The sequence below is a fragment of the Chionomys nivalis genome, chromosome 25, assembly GCF_950005125.1.
Source record: "Chionomys nivalis chromosome 25, mChiNiv1.1, whole genome shotgun sequence".
NCBI classification, from domain to species: domain Eukaryota; kingdom Metazoa; phylum Chordata; class Mammalia; order Rodentia; family Cricetidae; genus Chionomys; species Chionomys nivalis.
The window spans coordinates 5,148,482-5,172,708 of NC_080110.1; the positions used below are offsets into that span (position 1 = coordinate 5,148,482).

At 41.4% G+C, this 24,227-nt stretch overlaps 1 protein-coding gene across 8 annotated transcripts in view; it reads right to left on the bottom strand.

Moving 5' to 3' along the window:
• Ano4 (anoctamin 4) overlaps window positions 1-24,227 on the bottom strand; it is a 308,453-nt gene that overhangs the window by 36,203 nt on the left and 248,023 nt on the right. For all 8 annotated transcript variants that reach the window (XM_057757919.1, XM_057757924.1, XM_057757922.1 and 5 more), the window contains 7 exons: window positions 22,341-22,396; window positions 21,003-21,124; window positions 18,798-18,932; window positions 17,680-17,776; window positions 12,644-12,704; window positions 4,560-4,642; window positions 2,038-2,178 (listed from right to left, as the gene is read on the bottom strand). In XM_057757919.1, coding sequence (XP_057613902.1) covers window positions 2,038-2,178; window positions 4,560-4,642; window positions 12,644-12,704; window positions 17,680-17,776; window positions 18,798-18,932; window positions 21,003-21,124; window positions 22,341-22,396 — 695 coding nt within the window. The remainder of the gene's footprint in view (window positions 1-2,037; window positions 2,179-4,559; window positions 4,643-12,643; window positions 12,705-17,679; window positions 17,777-18,797; window positions 18,933-21,002; window positions 21,125-22,340; window positions 22,397-24,227) is intronic.

Consider the following 24,227-nt stretch of genomic DNA (forward strand, 5'->3'; position numbering starts at 1 on the left):
AACGCTGAACATCTGCTCAAGGCTTTGAAAGCATAATAATTGAGTGGTCAGACTAACACATAATAATTATTATAGAAATTTATTATGCATCTGATTGCAATATTTTGTTTCCTGTTATTATCATAAGATGTAAGCAAAGTCCTCCTTTTCAACCCAGAGGGCACATTCTTTCTACTCTCTGGGGACCCTGGATATTTGCTTCTTTCTAAAAAAAAAAAACTTATCTTCTTTCTTTCTTATCTGATGTGTGTGTACATGTTTGTGTGTGTGTATACATGTGTAGGGACATGAATGTCATGGTGCAGTATGGAGGTCAGAGGACAACTTAGGGGCTAGTTCTCTCCTTCCACCAATTGGGTTCCAGGTATCAGAGTCAGGAAGTCGAGCTTGATGGCAGGCACCTTTATCTGCCGAGTCATCATGACAACCCACAGATATTTGCTCATGGCTTCAACTGAGTTAAGCATTTTCAGTCTTCAAGACTATTTCCTTTGTCTACAACACCCGTCCACTCCTCTCCTGCACAATGTGCACGCACTCCTATACACAGGGAACTCCCCGCAATCCCCCCCCCCTTTTCACGCCTGAGCACCAGAGTGGTGTTGTTGCTAGAGCATGGCACATGCGCTAAATAGATGCATCCTCTTTTGGGGCACGCCTGATGATTTCTAACAATTTGTCAAATAATAATCAATTTCTCCCACTAGAAAGCAAGACCCAGAAGTCAGGGATGGTACCTGTGTACTCCCTTTATGTGTCCTTGGGTAAACTAAGGATGTGACAGACACATAGTATCTTACTATTGGATACAAGCATAGACTGATCTGTATACTCCCATTACTAATGATCTGACAGACACATAGTATCTTACTATTGGATACAAGCATAGACTGATCTGTATACTCCTGTTACTAATGATCTAACAGACACATAGTATCTTACTATTGGATACAAACATAGACTGAAGCATCTTTTGTTGGAGATTCATGATACTTTGGAATAGTCTGTGGCATGTTTATATTTTATAATAGTTTATATTATAGATACAATAACTATCTTCTATTTCTATAATAGAATCTGAGACTCCACACAGTTTTGGAACTTTCATTCAGTGATCCCTAATAGAGGTTTAATTACCTAAAGCTGGTGTTTAAATCCAATCCCTGAAGTAAATATCCATTGATTTGCAGATTTCTTTCTTTACAATGTTTTTTGTATAAACTTTATTTTCTGCTCACTTCTGGTGTGAAATACACACAAAAAGCTGCAGTACGAATCTTGTCTAGGACTGGCAAGGATGCTAGGAACATAACAGTCAAACAAATATTTGAGTCCTGGTGCTGATGATAGAAAGACAGATGAAGTCTGCACTGAAGGTCATACATGGCAGGGCTATGAAGGTGGGACAAGCCACTGGATTTAGAGCCAGAGGACAGGGCAGAGTTCTAGCTGTACTACTAGGCACTAGTGTGACTTCTGCACAGCCTCAGCTTCCGGCTTTAGGGTCCGTGTCTATAGAACAGGAAAACCTAATCTACGTATCTAGATCTTAAATGAGAAATAAGGCGGTAAGTACAAATGTGTGTGTGTGTGGACGGTATTGCTTAGAAGTGGTACCCAAAGAAGGATGTGGCTTTGGGTCTTTCTATGCAATTGGCTTCTTGCAACTCTATTTCTTCACTGTCTTGGTTTGGGGAAGCGTTCCCACATATGCTGTCTCACATTTTTAGCTCATTTCAATAGACACAGTGGGACACGGCAAGAGGGAGGAATAGGACATTAGCGTGGGTGTCTGAACACTCACTTATGGGATGACCCTAGGCAAACCCTTAATTTTCTGGAATCTTAGCTGCTTCATCTGTCACACGGCAATAACAATGTCATCCACGACACCACATGCATCAATCAGGATCAAATAGCATCCTTTGTAAAAGTGTTTTATATAATCATGCAAATACCTGGCATGATTACTGTTGCTATGTCAGAAGTTTGTACCATCTAAAAACTAAAGAGTTTTTTTTTAAAAAAGTTTCAAACCATGAAGAATATTCCTGACGCAGAAACGATAAGTCTGCTGCATTTATCAGTAAATGCTTGGTAAGGTTCCGGCTTTCCAGAAATGGGGTTCATCCGCTCTTTCTTGGAATACTTGGCTTCAAACTGGGGGCGTATTTCTTCCTGAAAGACAAGCAGACACATCTGTATGTGTTGAAGAGGTACTCACAATAAGAAACATTCTTTTTATCCCACCATAAAATGGAATCTGTAGCTATCACACCAATAAGCCAGTCACTGCAGTAGGCTTGGAGACACAGCCTTAAACTTTTGGAAATTGATTCCCTTGAAGAACAACCCTTAATACGGCAATCAAGATTCATTATCATTAAAACCAATGTAACTTCTGTCACCTTGCTAAATTCTCCCTGACGAGGGAGTGATGTTTAAAACTGACCACCTGACCACCTATTCTATACCTAGTGTTTTGTTTCAGCCAGAGATGGTCACTTTTATCATCAGGCAATGGCGTGGACAGAACAAAGGCGTCTTTTGAATAGGCAAATGTTCAACATCTATTTTGTAACTTATACTGACAGTATCATTCTTAGCCTTCTTGGTAAACCCTGAAACAGTTTTATTTTTGTGTGCCCAGGTTTAGGTGACTAAAATCCACAGCGAATCTACATTTAATAAGCTCATGCACCTTTAACCAACAGGCGCTAAATCTATTCTTAATTGCTTAAATACCTTTCAAGTGTGGATGTTTCAAGCTCCTTCAATCCCAAGCCAAGCTAAGGTTTTTATTTCATTTAGCAGAGCCTTATTCCAGTGTGACCAGTTTCCAAGCAGAAAGCAATTGTGGGATTAGGAAGGATAATCGACGAGAGAACGTACTAGAGCGTTGCTGGTTAATTAAGTACACGCTCTTCTCGAGTGAACTGGGCAACGACGGAAAATGAGCAAAAACAGATGGGCTGGAGACGAAGTCCATGCAGACAGAGCGCTCAGATGAAAACAGAAGGCAAAGGAGACAGAAGTGCATTACTGCACACGGAGGGCAGACCTAGGTGGAGAATAGCCGTGCTCTGCAGGAGATATGTTCACAGATATGCTCAGTCTGCCTTTTCTTTATTTCAGGCAGTGAGGTTTGAGGATACAGAGATAGAGCTGTTTCTGTTTGCTCTGCAAGCTCTCAGCTTCTCAGGATACAAATGGACGAGCCACCGTCCATGGACCCCGTGTCTACCTGAGTATTGCCTCCACGCCCAGGAGACCATTTTCTGAAGAATGTTGATGACACATGAGCGTGGCTGTCTTTCAGAATAGTAAGAATTACGACAAACCCCAGTGTCATGTATCAAAGTTCCTTGTTGGATATCTCAAATAGACAGAACAAAACAAAAATGAACTAAACAAACAAATAAATACAATGAGCCTAGGATATTTATGTAAATAAGAAAATCTGTCAAAATTATCTCCTTTGTCACGCTAACCACAGGGCCAACATTTTCACAATTTGCGCTTCTAAAACCCTCTGTTAATGTAAAGAAACACATACATGTTCCTCTAGGAAAGAAAACGCCCATTGTAGCTATAATGACACTGTAATTTTTACATTATATGACTCACAGGCACACAGACACAGCAAGGCTCTGGTGATTTGGGATTCTGAGAGCTAAGAGAACACAAGGGTTAGGAAAAATGGGTAGGCCCACATAAAGCAGGGTCCAGCGGAAGGTTGTAGGAAGTGAGTCTCGTATGAACAAATGGGTCAAGAAAAGGGGACCAGAATTGGGCACAAATGAGGAAAGAACACAATATACTGACCTAGAAGGGGGAATGGGGACCAAGGTTATTGGGAAGATAAATTAAATCCCCGGAGGCTGAGCTTGCCCTTGTCGGCAGCTTGGTCTACAGCTGACCCTGCATTCGTCCACACCAAGGGTGCTACCTGGGCTACCTGGAGCACTTCTTCTCAGCACTTAGCCCATGATGTAACTCTGAACTTGTGCATGTCTGGGGGCTGCTGTGGGTCCTGGGTTCACAGACACATTTATTTCCTCAAACTGTTCTCTAGTGAGGTGTATTTCAAATGCCCAGTGCTAATAAATAAAAACTGCCTTCTACTCAAATCAGAAAATGAATGATAAGTCAGGATTGTCCTCCTGAATCCCGTGTGTCTCTGCCTATTGGAGAAAAGTCTCTTGCCTCATGGAATTCTCATTCAGCATCATGTCAGAGTGGAGCCCAAGCACATGGCTTGGATAGTGGTATTGCCAAATGATGCCAGACTCCCCCACCTCCTGCCTCATGGGAAAATCCCATGATGTAACCCAGGTTGGCCTTGACTTGAGGTCTTTCTGCCTCAACCTCCCAGATGCTAGGTCCTAGGCATATCACCTGGACCCTCTTTATGCAACTTGAAGCACCCTTCAAAGACAGTTATTAAAGTTTCTTTCTGGATAACCTGACTTCCATCATTCAGCAGAGGGTGACACCTCAAGGATTTCATTTTATGTGGGTTTGTGCTGTTAAGATATCCTGAGGTAAGCGGTACAGACCTCCTCCTCCTCCCAGTCTATCAGATCCCAGTCGTAAGCAATCACCGCTCGGCGTCTTTTCCAAAATTCCAGGAAAACGGTAGCTAGAACAAATGGAGAACAAAGGTAGTTTCAAATATAAAGCAACACTGTTTAAATGAATAACGAAGGCAATGCAGACAATGGCGGCGGCTTGGAGCTTTCTGTTGTTTTGATTTTGAAATCAGAATTTTTAATTCGATGCTATTTAATGGGGAGATATCTTGAGAATTATTAAACTTGAGTCAAATATAATGAAAATTAGAGATTTTGCATGGAATTAAATTAAGATGGCTTGCAGGTTGAGGCAGAGCAGATTTAACATAGACAGAGTCCTTGGAATAAATAATACAAGAAACTTTCCTGCCCAATATCTTGCGTACTGATATGGTATTTATTTATTTTATTATTATTTATTTATTTATTTATTTTTTGGATTTTTAGAGACAGGGTTTCTCCGTAGCTTTTGGTTCCTGTCCTGGAACTAGCTCTTGTAGACTAGGCTGTATTTATTTATTTATTTATTTATTTATTTTACTTATTTATTTATTTTTATTCTTTTTTAATTAAAATTTCCACCTGCTCCCCATTTCCCATTTCCCTCCCCTCCTCCCAAATATTGCCCTCCCCCCACTTCACTCCCCCTATCCCCACTCCTCTTCTCCTCCCCCCACTCCATTCCCCCTCCCTCTCGATACTGAAGAGCAGTCCAAATTCCCTGCCCTGCGGGAAGACCAAGGTCCTTCTATCTACGTCCAGAAAGGTGAGCGTCCAAACAGGCTAAGCTCCCACAAAGCCAGTTCATGTATTAGGAAAGGCATCTAGGAATAGAGAAACAACCCCAAACTTCAGCATACATTGGATGGGCAGTAATTTCTTGTTCCCAAATTCTCTTCAGAGAAAAGTATACAAAATATCTTCACCATATTTAGATATATGCAAATATATTTGTACTTAATATACATATTCTAGCCAGACACAGTGGTGTATGCCATTGATCCCAGCACACAGGAGGCAGAGGTAGGCAGATCTCTGTGAGTTCAAGGCCAGCCTGGTGTACAGTGAGGTCCAGGAGAGCCAGAGATACACAGAGAAACCCTGTTTCAAAATCTTAAAAAAAAAATCCTTTTGCTCTAAGGATATTGAAGTGTGACTGAAGAACATGTAGTTATGACTCTTAGATATTTTTCCATCAATATCACCAAAATAATATCAAAGTTTGAAACTAACTGTGCTTCTCTTTTGTCTGGCGAAATGTACGACTTCCCCTCACACTGACTGAATGAGCTTCACGGGAAAGATTACCAGCTCTTCTCTGAGACACATTCCTGGTGCACAGGAAAGAATTATTGCTGGGAACATGCTTGCTTAACTGCTCTCCATACGTAGGGTGGTCCAACCAGACCAGAATGGTCAATTATGCAGGAGAGAAATTACCTCCATTTATGCTACAGAAAGATGTTAGGTCTTTGTATTGGAATGGTGTGGTCTTAATGGATGTAGACACTTTACTATGGGGAAAAGGAGTAAGTTTGATGCCTCTGTTGAGACTCTACTCTGAAGGCATGAAGACATGACCCTTAGAATCTTAGAACATTCTAAGTATGTATGTAAATTAGTATACAAATACAGTAACCTCTTGTCTGTGGGGTATACATCCCAACACCTCCTCAGAAGCCTGAAACCATGCTGACTGTTAGAAAAGAATGGTAAAGACATTTCCAAGAAATTTGAAAGATTTCTCTTAATCTTTCAAACTTAAAGACCTAATGGCGTAACTCCCCTGCTAACTTGTTAAAAGCTTGAGTTCCACAGCAAAAACAAGAACAAAGGCTAGATAAAACGGGCAATGGGCATGAAAAGGAATGAGTCGTTTTATTTCTGAATGATGGGGCATATCTCAAAGCATCAGCTTGGCTGTTCCCAAGACAACCTGATGGCTCAAAGCAACTTCAGCAACCTAGGTGAGATGGTTCCCTGGCTGGATCTGGAGACACAGTTTGGTCGCTGGAGTTCCTGTTTTGTCAGCAAACGGTTCTGGGGTTGTTTTCTAGGAAATGATCATGATGATGATAATAATGAAAATAATAAATAAAATTATTACTAACAATAATTTGATTGTTTATTTTCAATTATTATTAATTTAATTTAGTTATTGACATTAAAATTATTATTATTACAAATAAAAAGGATTCTTACTTTCTAGGAAATGTAGAATGAATTGCTTCATATATACAACCACTTTCCCCAGCAATACTAATTTTTTTTAAAAAAATGAAATTAGTAACACTAACAGACTTAATCTTTATCAGTCCTTTATAACTCTCTGAGAATGTTTATTTGGATAAGAGGTGGGGGACTAGAGCTGAGGATTGGAACACACTAGGGTCTGTACACCAGGTGAGACGCCGGGCAGTTTTCAGCTCTCATTGGCTGCGTTGCCAAAAAAGCCTCACAATTTTCACGAGAAAAAAAAAAAAAAGCAAAATCTTCACGTAAACCATATCTGCATCAAAATGACAGCATTAAATATTAACGACAACTTGTCAAAAGGCAACAAACAACTGATTGCAGGGTGCACAGCCTCAACTGGTAGAATCGCAAATATGATCCCTACCCTGAAGGCTCAGGGAGCATGGTGAAAGAAGGGGCAGGATAATCACCAGAGTCAATGTGCCAGGGAGTCAGCTGTGAGACCGTGTCTCCTAGAAACGACAGGGAAGCTACACACATGAAACCTCAACAATATGTCAGCCTAACCAAGACCGGAGCAGCGACAATGCCAATATACATACTAACATGGGAGGGGGAAGTCTCATGTGACCCCATCTCTTGACCAAGGGGTGAGTTATTAATAATCTGTTATCCAATAGCAAGCGACCAGCCCTGATAAATACATATGCAACACTGACGAGTTAGCAGGTTGTATTTATATATTGGTATGTATATATAAGCAATAATTATAATATATAAAAAGAATAAATATAAGACAGTAAAGAGGAATTGAGTCGGGAGTAAAGGGATATATGGAAGGAGTTGGAAAGAGAAGGGGTAATGATATAATATATAATGATATAATATTTTAATTAAGATGAGAGCTGAAAAAGAAGCCATGAGATTGGGAGGAGGGTTGGGGCAGTGAGTGGATCTGGAAGGAGTTACAGGGAGGAGTGGGGAGACAAATGATCCAAGTACAGTGTAAACATGTATGAAATCAGCCAAGAATTAATAAAATGCAAATGTGAAACAGAATTCGCTGCAAACATAAAAACACTTCTATCAGAATACATAAAGAACTCACATGACAGAAAGAAGACAAATGGCCCATTAACAAATGAGCAATCAATTTGCAATGCGCAAACTCTTCACTGGGAAACTATGTAGGTTACAAAGAAGTCAAGGACAGATGCTCAACATCCTACTCACTAGGAACACACAAAGCAGAGCTACAGTATGCTGGCTATGTCCACCCTTGAAAATGACTGCTATTATAAAGACCGTTAATTCTCAGCGTGCATGTGGCACGGCTGGTAACTTTCACGGAATGCTGACATGGTGACAACTATGTATGTCACTTGTCATAGGATCCTGTCATACCACCTGCAATTATGTGTCCAAGAAAATATGAATGCAAAGACTTTCAGGAAAACATGAAAAAGTGAGAAAGCCAGCAATTCATTCATTCCTGATAGTTCAAACCTGAGCTGGCGCCAGTGCCTATTAACTGGGCAGCATACAAACAGACTCGAGTCTAACCGGGCAGTGGGACAGATACGATGCTGAGCTATGAAGGAACAAACTACTGATTTATGCCGGAACAGAAATGAATCTCAAGCTTTAAGCGTAGTAAAAGAAGCCAGACATCAAACATTGCATGTCGATTCTCCTTGAATGTAATACAGTATGGGTGAAGGCGCACTGGGAAGCAGGTGTGAGGGTGTCAATGGACTGACCGCAAAGGCAGCAGAAAACTCCAGGATTAGAAAGTTTCATGCCATCATTATGCTCATGGTTACTACACTATACATCATTGACGTAATCTGTCAAATTGCCCATGGAAAATTGCTGGATTTTATTGGATGAAAAGCTCCCATGGTTCCAGGACCCACAGCAAACCACCATTGATAATGTCCCCCCCCCATTTCCTGCTGTCCACATTAGTATTTAGACTCATACTTTATTTGTATATTTTGCTGTACGGTAACCTGTACTATAATTAACAACTCACGATGTACTGGGAGTCTCTTGAGAGTAGCAACATCATCGTTTTTATTACCTACCTCTGTGGTTTCCTTTCTCTTGGAAGGAAGCTCATTAAGACACAGGATGTTTACAGGAAGGTGAAACAGCAGGACGGATGTTCTAAGGGAAGGCGAAACATTTTGTCCCACACCAGTGGTTCTCAACTTTCCTAAAGCTGCAACCCTTTAATACAGTTCCTCATATTGTGGTGACCCCAGCCATAAAATTATTTTCATTGCTACCTCATAGGTAATAGTTTGTTACTGTTATGATCATAATGTAAACATCTGTGTCTTTAGGCGGCTTCTGTGAAAGGGTCTTTTGATCTCAAAGGGGTCACAGCCCACAGGTTGAGAAGCACTCCACAGGGAAGTTGAGGAAGTACACAAAAAATAGGTTTAGGAAGTCCCTGAAACTGACCAGATTCACTAGGCCTTTCCTATCCCAAACATGTAACCAATAAGAGACACTACAGATGAGTCAAGTTGGGAGACTCTGAGACAAGACAAGCTGTTAAGAAAATGCTCAGACTAGCCAAGATACCTGAAAGAAACAGAACAGTTGAGCTGTTTGGGACAAGCTCAGACCAAATGAACTGCTACGGAGGATGTTCTTCAACCTGTTCAGCCACCTTCAGGTTTTGTGAGCTGTCACCCATGCATGGGTGGGCTCCGGTGATGCAGCTTTGAGTCACATGCCTTAGCCATGTTCATGTAAATAACCCCAATAAAACTCATAGATTCACCAAGCTGGACTTCGGTGGTATAAAACTTTGGTCTGTCGTCAGTTCCCTACTTGGGGTGAGTAGACATTAGTTCATATCTCCCCAGGGATCGTATCAGCCAACAGCACCCAGTGTTCTGTGACAAGGAGTGTAATGTCTGCTATTAATCAAGATCTTAATTGGTGGGCCCTATGGAGGAGACTTGGAAACGGCTCTGGAATAGGACAGACAATATCTGGCTTAAACTTTAGACCCCATTTCTTATTAGTTATGCATAGTCTTGAGTAAGCCATGTAGCTTCTCTGGGTCTCTGAGTCCTTTCCATTATAGAACGGAAACAGTGATCCACTCTGATGGTTTATGAGAAAGTGAGAAATTGTCCTGTGTGCAAATATCCACACACGGTGGGGTTCTTGTAATTATACGCCTCTTTTTTTGTCTATACAATACTAATTTACCTAATTAATTGTTAATGTGTTTTTAATTAATTATGGGACAGTATTGTTTTTGTTGGACATGTAGATAAGATCACAAAAGATGAAGTTAGACAGTCTCCAGAAACAAAAGGCCAGTTCCGATAACAGGAATTAAAGATGAGGTAGATCTTCTTTGCTAATCCCTTACAAAATTGTAACAAGTCTTTCATTCTGCACAAAGGATCCACCATCTTCTCGTTTTGATTGGAGGGCTTATGGTGCCCCAGTGGGCACCTCATTGTTTGTTTGCTGGGAGTAATTTTTAAGACAACATCGAAAGTAAAAAAAAAAAAAAAAAAAAAAAAATTAAGGGGCAAAAAAAAAAAAAAGAAAAAGAGGACTTAGCAATGAAGACCAGAAGGAAATAATCTACTTCCCGACAGGTCTCTGCCAGCATCTATTTCCCTAACGATTCCTTTTGTCTCTAGGGAGAGAAGCTAATTTAGTCCACAATTATCCTGTCCCTCGACTCCTTTTAACAAAAGGAGCACAGAGGAAAGAACCACGTTATACCTTTAGTCCAGAGTCCCGGGTTCACGAGGTAACTTGAAGATCTTCATGAGGCCCTACTGCCATACACATAGGAACATTAGTAAAACTAATATGCAAGCCCCGGGCGGGGACTGTGCTACCCACTGGCTCCAGATGAAGTTTTACTGTTCAGCCGGTGAACACCAAAGCAAACGCGGTGACCAGCACATCCACCCAAAGGTCCTGCAGATCTCTCTGCTCCCATCAGCGTGTGTCTTAGCAATGATTGAGAAAACAGAGTGTGTGTGTTTTCTTCAGGGCTGTAACAGTCAATCCTGAGATATGATCCTGACAGGATTAGCTCCATTTGGAAGTGATGTGTCCTACAAAACATCACCGTCCCACAGCGGCAAAAGGGGGAGGCTCAGGATGAACATTATGGTTTGTTATCCGAAGGCTGGGGGCTCCTAAGCCAAAGCAGCTGCTTATAAATGGCACCCATGCCTAGGCCAAAGCTGAGGAGCTACGGCTGCCCACGTCAGCTGTCGGCTGTGCTTTATGCTGGCATCTACATCAGCTTCCTCGGCTGTTACACGAGCCCAGTGATAGTGGCTTTCTTGAAGGTTGGGGTGGGGATGAACTGAGATAAGATATGTACAATGACTATGACAGTGTGTAGCAATAACCATATACTACTAATATAACTTATTATCTTTGGCTGTCCTAGATCACTGCAAAAGACATGCCTTTATGCAAAGGAATACCTGGGATGGTAGAGCCTTGCTCAAACCAGCACATTTCTGGGAATAACACAGGACTTAAGCAATAAGTTGTCAATCAAGATGAAGCAATTTAGAGCGTGAATTATCCAAGGTTTTCTTTGCCTAGAGTCACCCTAAAATGTTCCTCTGTGCCCAAAATGTCTGATTGAAAATCTATCAGACTCATATGGCATATATTCCAAAGCCCAGAGCTATCAAGTCTCTGGTCCCACTTGTAACCTTAGAATCTTCTTAACTCCATGTTCCATCACCAAGCAGTCAAGCCAGGCAAAGGGGACCATCAATAAAACCGATTTGTCCTTCACAGGTCAGGACAACAGTAGCGTTATTAGGGAAGAGGTTACAAATTCTACCTTCCAGACAAAGGGCATTGTACCAAAATCTCACTTCGGTATAACCTCAGGGGTTCAGTTGTAGGAGGATAAAACTTATCTCACTCAAAAGATCTAGCAATGACAACCTAAAATTGGAGAAAGATTGAAGTGGATATGAGAGGTTTGTATTGAATTCTTCCTGACTGACACCAGGAGACTACTCATTGTATATAAACATATCCCACTACAAAGTAGACTAGTGCTCAAGGAAGAGCTAGCATTTTGGAATGCTGGGTGAGGATGCTTATGTCAGCTCTATCCCTGGTTATGAGCAAACTCTTCTAATGTCCACCAGTATGCCCAGCGGCTATTCCCATTTTATGTGTGGCTAGGACCAGAAAAAGTTAGGTACCACTGACTTAAGCAATAAGTTCATTTCCTAGAGTCACTTCATTTGTAAAAATGGCAAAGCTGAAGCACTCATTGCGTATTATACTGTCTGATTATGACACTTATATGTTCTAGGGAGGCAAGGTATGTATTATTTTTTATCTTGATCTCAGCCATGTAGCCAAAACTCTGTGCAAACATTGGCTTAGTTTTTTTTCTTCCCCCTCCTCATCCTCTCTGTATTTGCAAGGGATTCAGATGCATTGAGGATTCAAGGATAGCAAAATCATGAGAGATTATTACATAGTCTACCAGGGATGGCAGAACTCCTATAGGTACTAGACAATTCATAGACAGGCTACAAATCCAACATCTTTGATAGCTATCAGCCACAGAAGGATTATGAGAGAAAGCAACAGTGGATGACTCCAAGGAAATTGATGAAGTAGTCAAGATCTTAAAGGAAACTATCAGATATAGTTACCCTGTATATTATCACTTTCAAAGTAAATCAAATAAATTAGCAAGTGACCTGTTTGTTGCCAACAGAAATCCAACTGAATTCACTCAAGCTTCTTCCAATGACACCCAGAGGGAGGCTCTAAAGAAGGAAGCCACCACAGGGCAGATGAGGCCAACTCAAGCTTTATGGCTGTTCTCCACTTACCCCAGACGGCCATGAACACAGCAAAGAACACAGTAGCTCCGTTGTCAAAAAGGTGTGTCACCTGGAAATGACAGAATCCATTCAGCTGGTTTCTCAGGAACAACACTCCGCTATTTTTAGCGGGGCATGAAAGCAGTTATGGTGATACGGTGAGCTTTGTAAGGGCTCTTTGGTGAATATTCCCCCTGACAATGAGTAAGAAAGGGGTGGGTGTCTTCTGACTGTGACATTCAGACACAGAGAAAAAAGTGTGTTCCCTTTACATCAGGTTCATGCATCTCCAACAATGCTTCTTAGAATTCCACTTTGTGTGCCTTAAAAACTCTTACACATCTATATAGATATGGATATAACTATATTTAGGACCAGGAAGGTGTTTTTGTAATTGATTTATAGGCTCTTAACTCCCCAAACATTGTTTCTAATGTCTCATTTATTCATTTCAAAAACATAGCAATTTTTCTCTTATAGTTTTGAGCAAACATTCTGTGGGTTACTTTGTATTTCAGCATTATAAATGCAAGAGACAAGAACCTGTTATCGAATTCGCTCTCACATTCATTAGAGCCCGAGGCAATCACTGCATTTGCTCACCCACTTCCTATAGCCCCAAAACAGTTAGCACTACCTTTTCACCAGAATGTCATCTAAACCGACTCTTACTGCCAAACAGCCACCCTCGTTTCCACTTCCAGTCTAAATCCCACCAAAGTCCATGGCAAACTGATGACCGATAGTTACAGAAAGCACAGCTTTTGGGGTACGTTTCCCTAGTAAAGGATACTTTACTGTCCCTGGAGAATATGCCCATAAACAGGTGTTTTCTTGCCGTATCACAGTGTCAACGATTTCGTTATTATTCTAAAAATGTATGCTCTCTCTTTCTTTGGATGTAGGAGAGATGGGCAGCGTTCAAACGCTAAATGTGACGCAAGCATCTAAGTCCTATTCCTTTCATCTGTTGGATGCAACGCTGGCCACCCAGTACCACATGATCCCAACAGTGCCAGGAGTAGAGAGATGGTAGGTCCAGGCTCTGTATCCGAGTATCTGGTGAACCTACTAGCTGGTAACATGAGAGGAGGTTCTCGGTTGAATGGTGGCTGTCCTTCTGGGCTGCCCAGGTCATTCCCACCCACACAGCAGATGTCTCTCGTGCTGTTTCCAAGGAGCACACGGATCAGTGGGGCCCAGTAGAGTGCTTTCTTGGGACAGGATATATCAACATTTGAAGAGACAGCTTTCTGCTACGGTTTTCAGTCAGAATAGGCAAGAAAAGAAGGACTTCTGGTTCCTAGCAAAATGCTAGTCTAGCTTATCTGATGGTCCCCTTGGCCAAGTCCCACCAAAGCAAAGCAAGAGAACAGGCTCCAAATATGAACAAAGACCTCAAGATATTCCAAGGGACACTGGTGGTGGTCCCCAACCGATCTGTGTGGGGCATGTGTATGTGTGGGCATGCGTGAGTGTGCATCTACATGTATGTATGTATGTATGTATGTATATGTATGTATGTATGCATGCATGTGTGAGAGCCTAAGATTAATCCCAGGTGTCTTCCTTGATTGTTCTCCACATTATATATTGAGGTGGGTCTCTCGGTCAAGCCCAGAGTTTCTGACTCAACTAATGTAGCTCGTTTAGGGGATTCCCAGTCTCTGTCTCTGACATGCTGGGATTTCAGGCAGGGTGCCACATCCACCTGGGCTTTCCGTGGGTGCTAGGGAGCTGAGACCCTCGCACTGGCATGGCAAGGGCTTTACCTCTTTACCTATCTCCCTGGCCCAGCAGAGAGCACATACTCTACAACAACAGAACAAAACCTGCAACGATTTTTCAATGATGGGGATTGAAGCCCAGAGCCTCCTACCAGCCAGGCAAACACACTACCACTGATTTATCCCCAGTGCAAAGGCCAAGAATTTAAAATAAGCACAAACGGGATATTTAGGGAGAAAGGGAGAAGACAGAAGCCTGGAGGCACAGCGTCTTCCCATCACAGGACGTGAACCTGTCTGCAGAATGACAGTATGCACAAGGGTATTGGAGAGACACCGGGGGTCTGGAGGGTGCCAGTTCTAGCTGGGAGTTACTTTTTGATTTTTTTTTTGCTGTTGTTGTTAATTGTTTTTTGCAGAAAACAGTAAGTTTGTCAGCATCTCCCTGCTTAGGTCACTTGGAGGTAGGTTTCAGACTCTTGTGCTTGCCGTGGACGAGGGTACCATATGATCTGATGAGTGAGCAGAGCAGCCGCTGGCTGGGTTGGATCTACTCTCTAGATACAAGACCCACAAACTCACTCCTGACATTTTTAACAAACGCCTCCAAAGGAAGCCCGTGGAACTCAGATTCTGTCACTCTTGACTCTAGTCTGAAGTTTTAGGGAAGACCGAATACAAAATTCAGTCTAAACATCATACAGCCCAGCAGGACCTGGTGGTAAAGAAGAAGTGTTGTGTGTTCTGGTAAACTGAGGCCCATGGTTATCAGGTTTACTGTCCTATGGGTAAGGATGAGCAGGTTTTAGCTTTCTGAGTACAATGGTAATAATAACATCTGTCTTGAAATTGACATGCAGGTTGGAAATAACAATGCTAGGCAGCAATTATGGAAATAACCTAACATTGCAAATAGGATTATTTCAGATTTCTGATAGAATTACTGCCAACAGAAGCTCCTATGGAATCTGAGTCCTCCGAACTATTCTCGATGGTTCCTGGGAGGAATTATGAAGGATTTCCTAGAAAGGGAGTTTCACCCAAGCAACTCTCCACATCAGAAGTCCTTTCATAAGCGACAAACACACGGGACACCAAACAAAGACCAAACCGTAAAAATCTGATGGTTTCCAAAAGTAGGCTTTGGAAACATAAAATTATCTCACGACTTTTCAACAAAATCGCACTGCTGACAGAGTTCTCGATTTCTGAACTATACGTTCCCCAGGTTGCTCTGCTTCATCTGTCCTTACGGTCTCAATCTATGTGTCCTCTAAAGATAGGGAGAGGCGTTGCATCTTTTCTGGTCTCTTGTGACCTAGGCTCAGAGCCCAGATCTTTTTAGACTCCCAGCTGACTGCTGCAGCTTGGGCTCTGCCCATAGGACTCACCACCTGCAGGGCTGTAGCCATTATGGATGGGCGGGCTGTGGGCTGCCTATCAAGTGTTCTCTGTCCTAAGTGAACAAAACGGGGCAAAGCCAACAGAGTCATTAGACAGATCCAGGCTGCTGTCATCACAGATGTGCGATAAAAATCTGCCAACCCCTTTTATATCTGGAATCTAGGCAAACATATAGGCAGCAGGTCTTAGGAAAGTTTACCTCGACCTGAACTCTTGCTTTTGTCTGAAATTATAGTACTGCCCTGAAGTTAAAAAAAAAATCCTCTAGGAATTTGATAAATCTATCTATTTTTTTTTTTAAAAGTAAGACATACCATGAGAAACGGGCATGAGATCGCACACGACAGAAATCACAGTGTCACGTCCTGAGCGTTTTTTCAAAGCACTCTTCACTTGACAGGCTGTGTCATGGAATGGGGCAGAAAGGACTGGCACTTAACTGTAGTTAAGAATGACAAGCTTAGTTCCAGAAAGGCAACACCTGTGCAAGGGCAATGGGAGGTGGCTGAGTGGGATTTGATTAATGGCAATAATGATAAAGAAAGTTGAATAGCCACAACTATTATTTGCTGAGAATTTTACTGGTTTTTTTTTTTTGTTTGTTTGTTTTAAGGCAAACTAAAGTAGAATCCAATGTAGGTTGTTTTCATTTTTGCTTTTTTTTTCTTGTAACTGTTGTGTGCATTGATGTTTTGCCTGCCTGTATGTCTGTGTGAGGATGCCGGATCCCCAGGAACTGGAGTTACACACACTTGTGAGCTGCCATGTGGGTGCTGGGAATTAAACCCAAGCTCTCTGGAAGAGCAGCAAATGCTCTTAACCACTGAGCCATCTTTCCAGCCAAGATCTTACTGTTTGGCATGTCTGTTTTACAGATGAAAAGAGTCTCAGGAGCATAGAGCTTAAATAACTTGCTCTTGGCAAACAAGTGGAAGAGAGAAGAGTCAAAATCAGAAGCTGCATGGAGCAGAGGTCTCCAAGAATTATGCATGGGTGTCTAGGTTCCTGGTTAGCCACGGAATGTCTAGAGCAGGGGTTTTGGCCATTTCCTCTGCTATGGATCTCTTCAGGAGGTGAATGGTCAATTTGACAGGATCTGGAATCCTGTAGAAGACAGGCCTCTGGCCAAGCCTGTGAGGGATTATCTTGATTAGATAATTGATGTGGAGAACTGCATCCTGAACGTGGGCAGCCCCGTTCCCTGGGCTTGGGTCTTGTAGTGTATAAGCAAGAGGAAGCTCGCTCGCTTCACACAGATTCATCCTCCCATGCTTCCCGACTGCAGCTGCAATGTCTTTCCCGCTCCCGCCACTGTATCTTCTTGACCATGTTGGACGCCACCTTGGAATCATGGGCCAAAATTATCTCTTCCCCTGTTAAGTGCTTTTTGTCAGAGAATTGTCACAGCAGCAGGGAAAGAAATTCAGACAATGTTTAAACTGTGAGTAAGCTTTTAATATGTAAAAGATAGAGTCCATTGCTTCCCAGCCTTTTGACTAAGATCATGTGTAAAAATAAAATTCGCTGGATCACAAGAACAAAACAACACAGAACACACTGGTGCTCACCAGAATTTACGCCACGAAAGACCTGGGCCCCACATGTAGCCAGCAATAAATACAAACCACGCAGACAACAAAAGCACAAACTGAACTTCCCCTGACTCCAACAGCTGTGCTCTCTGCATCAGGTCACGGTGCAGCATCTTGGGCTGGTGCCTGGAGACACATCTTTTAGACACATCGCATTCAAAAAGTTATTTGCAATGGAATGCTGAGGGCTGACATTCCCATCATACAGCACAACGTGGAGTTCAAATGTGGGAAATACCAGAGGCGTATGGCCACCCAGTGTTCCGCAGGAAAGCCTATATTAAATTCTATCCCACCTACAATGTCGCCTGTTGAGACTTACCTTGGCATAGACACAGCTGTCTGATAGTCTCATGAAAGGACAATATTTGTCACATACAGGACACATGATGATGTCTGTCGCTTGGCAGACTTCTTTACTGAAAAAGAGAACAGAGGAGGATGGCCTCTTGATGGCACAGAATGCGTTTCCGCTCTTCCTCTGAAATATTGCTAGAGCATCCAACCCATAAATAAGACCCAATATACTCATTTTATGCCCCCAAAAACTTCTCAATCTTTTTTGATATTAATATAAACAGCCCCTGCACGTATTAATATAGTGATAAAAAGGTTATTATCACCTTACTTATAAATAAGCTTTATTTACATATTAATAAATTAAACTTGGGGAAATACATTTGTCTATACCCTAAATTGTACCAAATGAGTCCTTCACACATTTTACCATGGGAAGCAATTTCATATTGAATTATGGAAACAGAAAGATCCTCTGAAAGCTTGCCTTTGTTTCTATGTGCATGAAAAAATTAATAAATTAGAGGAATAACTAAAGATTTTAATCTTTGGAGAAAACTAAGTATTATTAAAAATGTCACACAAAGTAAAATATTTCTGTAAGCAGGAGGCAAAAAAATATCACTCATTCTTAAAAGGAAGATTATTGTTTAAGATCACTGCAGTCCAGTTCTGCAATAAGATGTCTATGAATATCAGAAGCCATATTCTGCTGAGGAAACCAAGGGACTGATTGCCATCTAGGAACTGATCACTCAATGGGCATTACCAATTTGGCGAAGGGTCTTCATTGTTTAGGAACAGAGAGATTCTTTGTAGAAACAGAGAATTCATGAAAACAGGATTGTGAGCTTTTATTCCGCACTGGCAGGTCCCAGCCTTAAGACAGGGAAAAACTCAGAAAGGGAACGACTTGTAGCTGCTGGATGGGATTGATTGCTCCATGGATGTAAGACCGCTCATACATCTGTCTGGAGTTGTAACTTCCACTTCCATGGTAGCAAAAGACCAAAGCTGTGAGGACAAGGGACACAGGGGACCTAGAGAAGCTTTTCACTTTCCCACCAGAGACTAAGAAGTGAAAAACTATGCCACCTCAAAGTGCAAACTGCCAAAGCAAGCTCCCCCATGGGTTTCCCGTACCTGACTTGGCAGTGATCCAGAGTGGTGACTCCATACAGGAAGACAAACAACCCGATGAAGGCTGCGGGGAAGAGCATGCCTGTGTACCAGCCAAGCCAGGCAAAGTACAGCCCGATCTTCTCTCCAAAATACCGCCTGTTTGGGACACAAAACCCTTGAAACCACAGTGATGTGTGAAGTTCAGGGTTATAACACTTGGCTCAGGTATGTCACTTAGTGATTTTCCTGGGAAAACAGACAAGGGAAACTAAGGGAAAAAACAGCTATCTGGTCAACCCAAAGCTCTGAGATGACCGTACTCCCACATTACTTTATACCAAGGGAGTAGAATTATCCTGAAGGATATTGCTATATACCAGCTTACTCTGAGAATACAGAACGGACTGGGAGGAGTCAAAGTGGGGAAGGGAGCCAGGAAAGGGACTTCTGTCCTTGCCACCAAGCAGATAACGAGCAAGGGCAGCCTAAGTGACAGGAGAGGCCTGAGGATGTGAGAACGTGGCCAAAGCCAAGAGATAAAGAGAAAGCAGCATCTACCGGATGAGGAAAATTTAAGGCAGATGTTCTCCAGATGCTCCATGATTCATTCTACTCAAGTTGTGGTAGACCAAGTCAAGGCCCCCAGCCACCAGCTCGGCCTCACTTATGTGGACACCCTGACCCCACTTTCAGTCTTTCCATTCATCTGAACTGTTACCAATCTTACAAATTCTCTCACACATTTTATCTAATTACTCACAGCCTGATATTTTTTTTTTCTACTTGTTTCCAATACTCAGGACCTTTTTCCCTCACAGGAATCTGAGCTTCTCAACTCCAGAGACCGTGGACTGGCTATAAAACTCCAGTCATAACGCCGCTCTCATGGAGCTGGTTTACTCTAGCAACGCTCCCTAATTTCTCATCAGTGTAATTGGGCAATTAAAGGGGCAGAGACTGGAAAGAAAATTGACTTTTATTTCCTCCTCTGCTCCCTTGTCTACCACCACTGCATCTGGTCAAAGGAAAATGATCCCATCTCTAGAAGTACTTTTCCCTCACATGGGTCATTGTGTCGTTTGGGACCCACAGAGAAGGGGGTGTAATTTATCAATTGCTTGATCTACGCTGAACAGGAAGCAGCGACTGTGGTAGGAAGAATAACTACTTGGGGAGATGAAATATAAAGTGAGTTATCTTTTCATTATTCCTTTCTGAGTTCATATATTTTTTTTATTATATGGTTATTGTTTTTTATAGGGCCCCAATGTAAATGAACCTATCTAGCTAGTCTAAAGAATTAGATATGGCTCAATCTTTAATGAGGAATTCATGGTTGTGGATTGCTATCACTCAACCTTAAAAAAATAGTCTTTAAGTAAATACTGAGCTGGTATTGCACAACACTTTCATGACACTTTGGACAGGTCTAGACAATAGAAAGCAACAACAAAAATATAAATACACAGTTCTCACAAGCTTACAGCTGATTCATTTGTACCTACAAATTAAAACAATCTTTAAATACTATTAGCATAAGATTAGAATAAATTAACCTCAAAACATCTTGGAATAAGAGTTTCTCATCTGTCATATTTGCACCAGTCATTGAATAATTGTTGCCCCAAATGCTTGGCATCAGCAGTGTTTCAACTTCCAAACCTGTAGTTTTTGAATTTTGAAATATTAGCACATAGTGAGGTATCTTTAGGAAAGGACTTACGTCTAAACACAATTTTTTTTTCTATCCGTATGTTTACTCTGCCTCTGTATTGCTTGGCCTATCACTGGGGATCGGACAAGGAATGTTCCCCTTGTTACATCATATCAGTGATCAGAAAGTTTAGGATTAGAGAAACAATTTTGGATTTTTGGATCAGAGCCAGTCAACTGTGGAAAGTAATATTCTAGATCATCACTAATATATTTAATCAGTATTCCCTCTCTATAGTATGACCAGCTCCTCATGGAGTCTTGTGGGAGGTCTAACCCATCAGGGCTGTCCCTTCCATGGCCTCTCCCTGAGGTCCCTATGGTGGAAGCATCACCCTCAACAGAATGAGGGTGGGTTTACCAAGAACAGCCAGTGTCCTCTGAGAGGTTACCCTCCAGAAAAACCGAGTTAGAGCAAGAGCTGAATGGGTCGTTCCCCAAGTAAATTTCCTCCAGGTGTCAGTACGCCCTCTTTAGTACCATATTTATATGTGAAGTTAGTTAAAAACTTACCTTACAAGATCCAAAGGCTGGTATTTATACCACACGCCCCAGGAAGCCCAGCACTCATAGAGGAGATGTCGGTGGTTCACTGCTCCGTGGGTTTTAATGGAGTTTTTACTTCTGTAACTTCCCTGGGATAAGAACAGCACTGTTGGTGAGTGACACACAGCCACGAGGAATCAGATAGTGACAACCAGAAAGTGGTGAGAAGGGGACGACGCCAGCTCACTCTCTAGGATGGGGAGGCACTTTCTCTTTAATCTGTTACTTTGGATTTATCTCGCTGTCACTGACAAAGCTAAGAACCACAGGAAGCCATGGATGCTTTGGGTGAATAGTAATGACCAGGCTCAGGAGCCCATGCCTCCAGAAAACCATTGTGGCAAAGCTTTGGCTTGCCATTCTATCAATGTCTCCTGGCAAGTTGTGAAGAAGATCACAGATTATGGCTTCTAGTTTGCTTAATAACCAAATTATGGCTAATCTTTGATATACCCTGGATGTTAAAAAATCAACTTGTTAAACTTGAACATGTCAGAAACAATATATGTTTGGGAAAAATTTGTCATTCATTCGGCAGCCTCCAAAGTACATTGGTAAATGAACCCCCAATTCCCCACTGGTCTGTCAGGCTCGAGAGGGCAGAAGCTGTGGTGTTTGTCTATATGCATACAGTGACCCACAGTCCGGGTTCAGCCCCATTTATGGAATGACAATTTCTCAATAACCATGAAGGTTATGTTCCTGTAAACTTAGGGGTAGATCCTGGGTTAAGCAATCCAAGATCCATTAGGAAATTCAAGGTAAGGACCATCACAGTTATACTTAGGAAAGCCATTACAAATGATTTATTAAAGTCCTATTTAGTACGAAGCAAATAAAGACACTATCAACATTTACCCATCTTACAATAACGAATACAATATTATTAATTTCTGTTCATTATATCTGCTTATCTGATACTCTGCAAAGTAGTTTGCTCTCATTCTTTCAAAGAATAGCTATAAATGTATTTATTGCAAAGTCTATATAGTTCAGGAACATTTATCCTCCCTTGGTACTTCCTTCCAATGCCTTTTTAATTGCATGACTTAGAGTCTTCAAGCTGTTTCCCTGGATTCATGCTGAGTGACTCTTGATTTAAATGTTCTTTCAGTTACATAAAAAGATAGAAATAAATTGACGCCGAGGGAGAGGTGGAAGGACGCAAGAAGACGCTCCCTAATTACTAAACAAGTTGAGTCAATTCCGAATGCAAGCCTTATCAACAAATTAAAGACTATTCCTAGGAGCTAATTTTAGTAACAAGAAGTTATTGCGGGGAGGTAAGGAAAGGAGGCACAATACCTCGTGCAGCGGAAAGGCAGCCTCATAGGAGCCATTGGTGAGCAAGCGGTTCAGACCTGAAGCAACAAGGAAGCCCATTTCAGTGAACATTCAGCTGGAATCGTCAGTGATCAAGACTAAGTAAAGGCAGACTAACGCTTCCTGGAAAACACAGCCTAGGTTTTCGGTAGTGAGTGAAAGTAGTTTAGGTACCAACAGCTTAGAAACAAACCTTTCTTATACAGCAGCATGGGGATCAAGGGCTGGGAAAGCAGGGTTTTATTAATTAAAAACATGAAGTTTCTCACGATCAGAGATATCGTGGTATATAAAGTGCACACTGTGTCACGACTACCACAGTCAATTTAATTAATATATGCATCGCCACCAGAGTGTCCATCAGACCCCTAATGTCTGATCATGCTATAGTCTCCATGTAGGTAAGATTATGGAGCGTTTGTCTTTCTGTGTTTGGCTAAGCCCTCCAAGTTCACCCATGCCATCATAAAGCTTTTCAAGATGGTGGACTCCATTTACATTCTATGCATACTTGGCCATCTTAATTTCAGTCAATCTGACAAGTTCATCATTGTTTACTTTGTACCTTCCTGGTGAAGAGGTTGTATATGCTTGCTGGTCACTGGCATGCCACATATGAAGTCCCAACAACCATTAACACTTTATAATATAGTTCTGGGTGCTTTAATATGTTCTGGGTATAAACTATTTATTAGATATATGCTTGAAAACTTTTATCTCTTAATGTGTGGATTCTCTTCTTGTTCTCTTAAGACATATTTCTTTGAAGAGTAAAATTTCAATATTTATGAGCTTCAATTTATCTGTTTCTGTTTCTTTTATTTTCAGTGTTATCCTTTAAAAAAATCTTCAATTAACCCATATCAAAATATTTCCACTTAGACTTGTTATTTTTACTCATACGGTTCACTTAAGGTCCTTTTTGTATATGGGTCCAAGTCTTATTGTTTGAAGTTATCATAGTTATTATAACAGCACCATTGAAAAGAGAATCCTTTATCCACTGACTCACTTGTGAGCCATTGACAATAATCAATTATTCAAATATGTGTGGTTCCATTTCTGGATTCTCTATGTTCTACAGACCTACTTGTCAACAATTATACTATGACACTCATACTTACTGGAAGCCTGTAATAAGTGTTGAAACCAGAGAATACCCATTCTGTGTTTCTGTTCCCTTCACGCTGATGACCAAGCTTCCTGATTTCTTGCCACCTTGTGCATTCAGTCTTGGGGGTTGCTTCCTTTCTTTGAATCTTTTCTATTAGTCCTTGCCTATGTCTATAGCTTGAACTGATTTGCCTGTTTTCCTCTAGAGGTTTCAGACATTGCATTAAGGGTACCTAGCCACATAGAATGAAGTTTGTTTGGAATGAGACAAACAGATCTAGTTCCATTTTTTCCAATGTGATTATACAGTTTTTCCAGCACCACAAGCCAAGAAAACTATCTTTTCCCAATGCTTCTGACACTTGCGTGGAATATCAGGTGACTATATAGCCAAATGAGTTTATTTTATGCTATACTGTGGACAATCTTCTCTGGTTATATCTATTTGATACTTTAAGTAATTTTTATATATACATGTTTTCCTGTAGATTTGGGGGATTTTCTGCTATGAGGCAGTGAGTAGATTCTTTTTACTTTTAGTTTCTATTGCCGTTCTTTCTTCTGGTCCGTGAATTCTCTGGATTGGTATCTTGATCATAGTCCAGGGTTCTTGGACATTGTGGTCATGCTTGTTTATGCAGTATTTTCATGGTGTGGTCCTCCATCCCTGTATTTTATTTTGAGTTTGGTGATGTTCTTCGGTGTGATTTTTGTTTGATTTACTTAGTTTTTCATTTCCATCTTGTTTTTACTGCT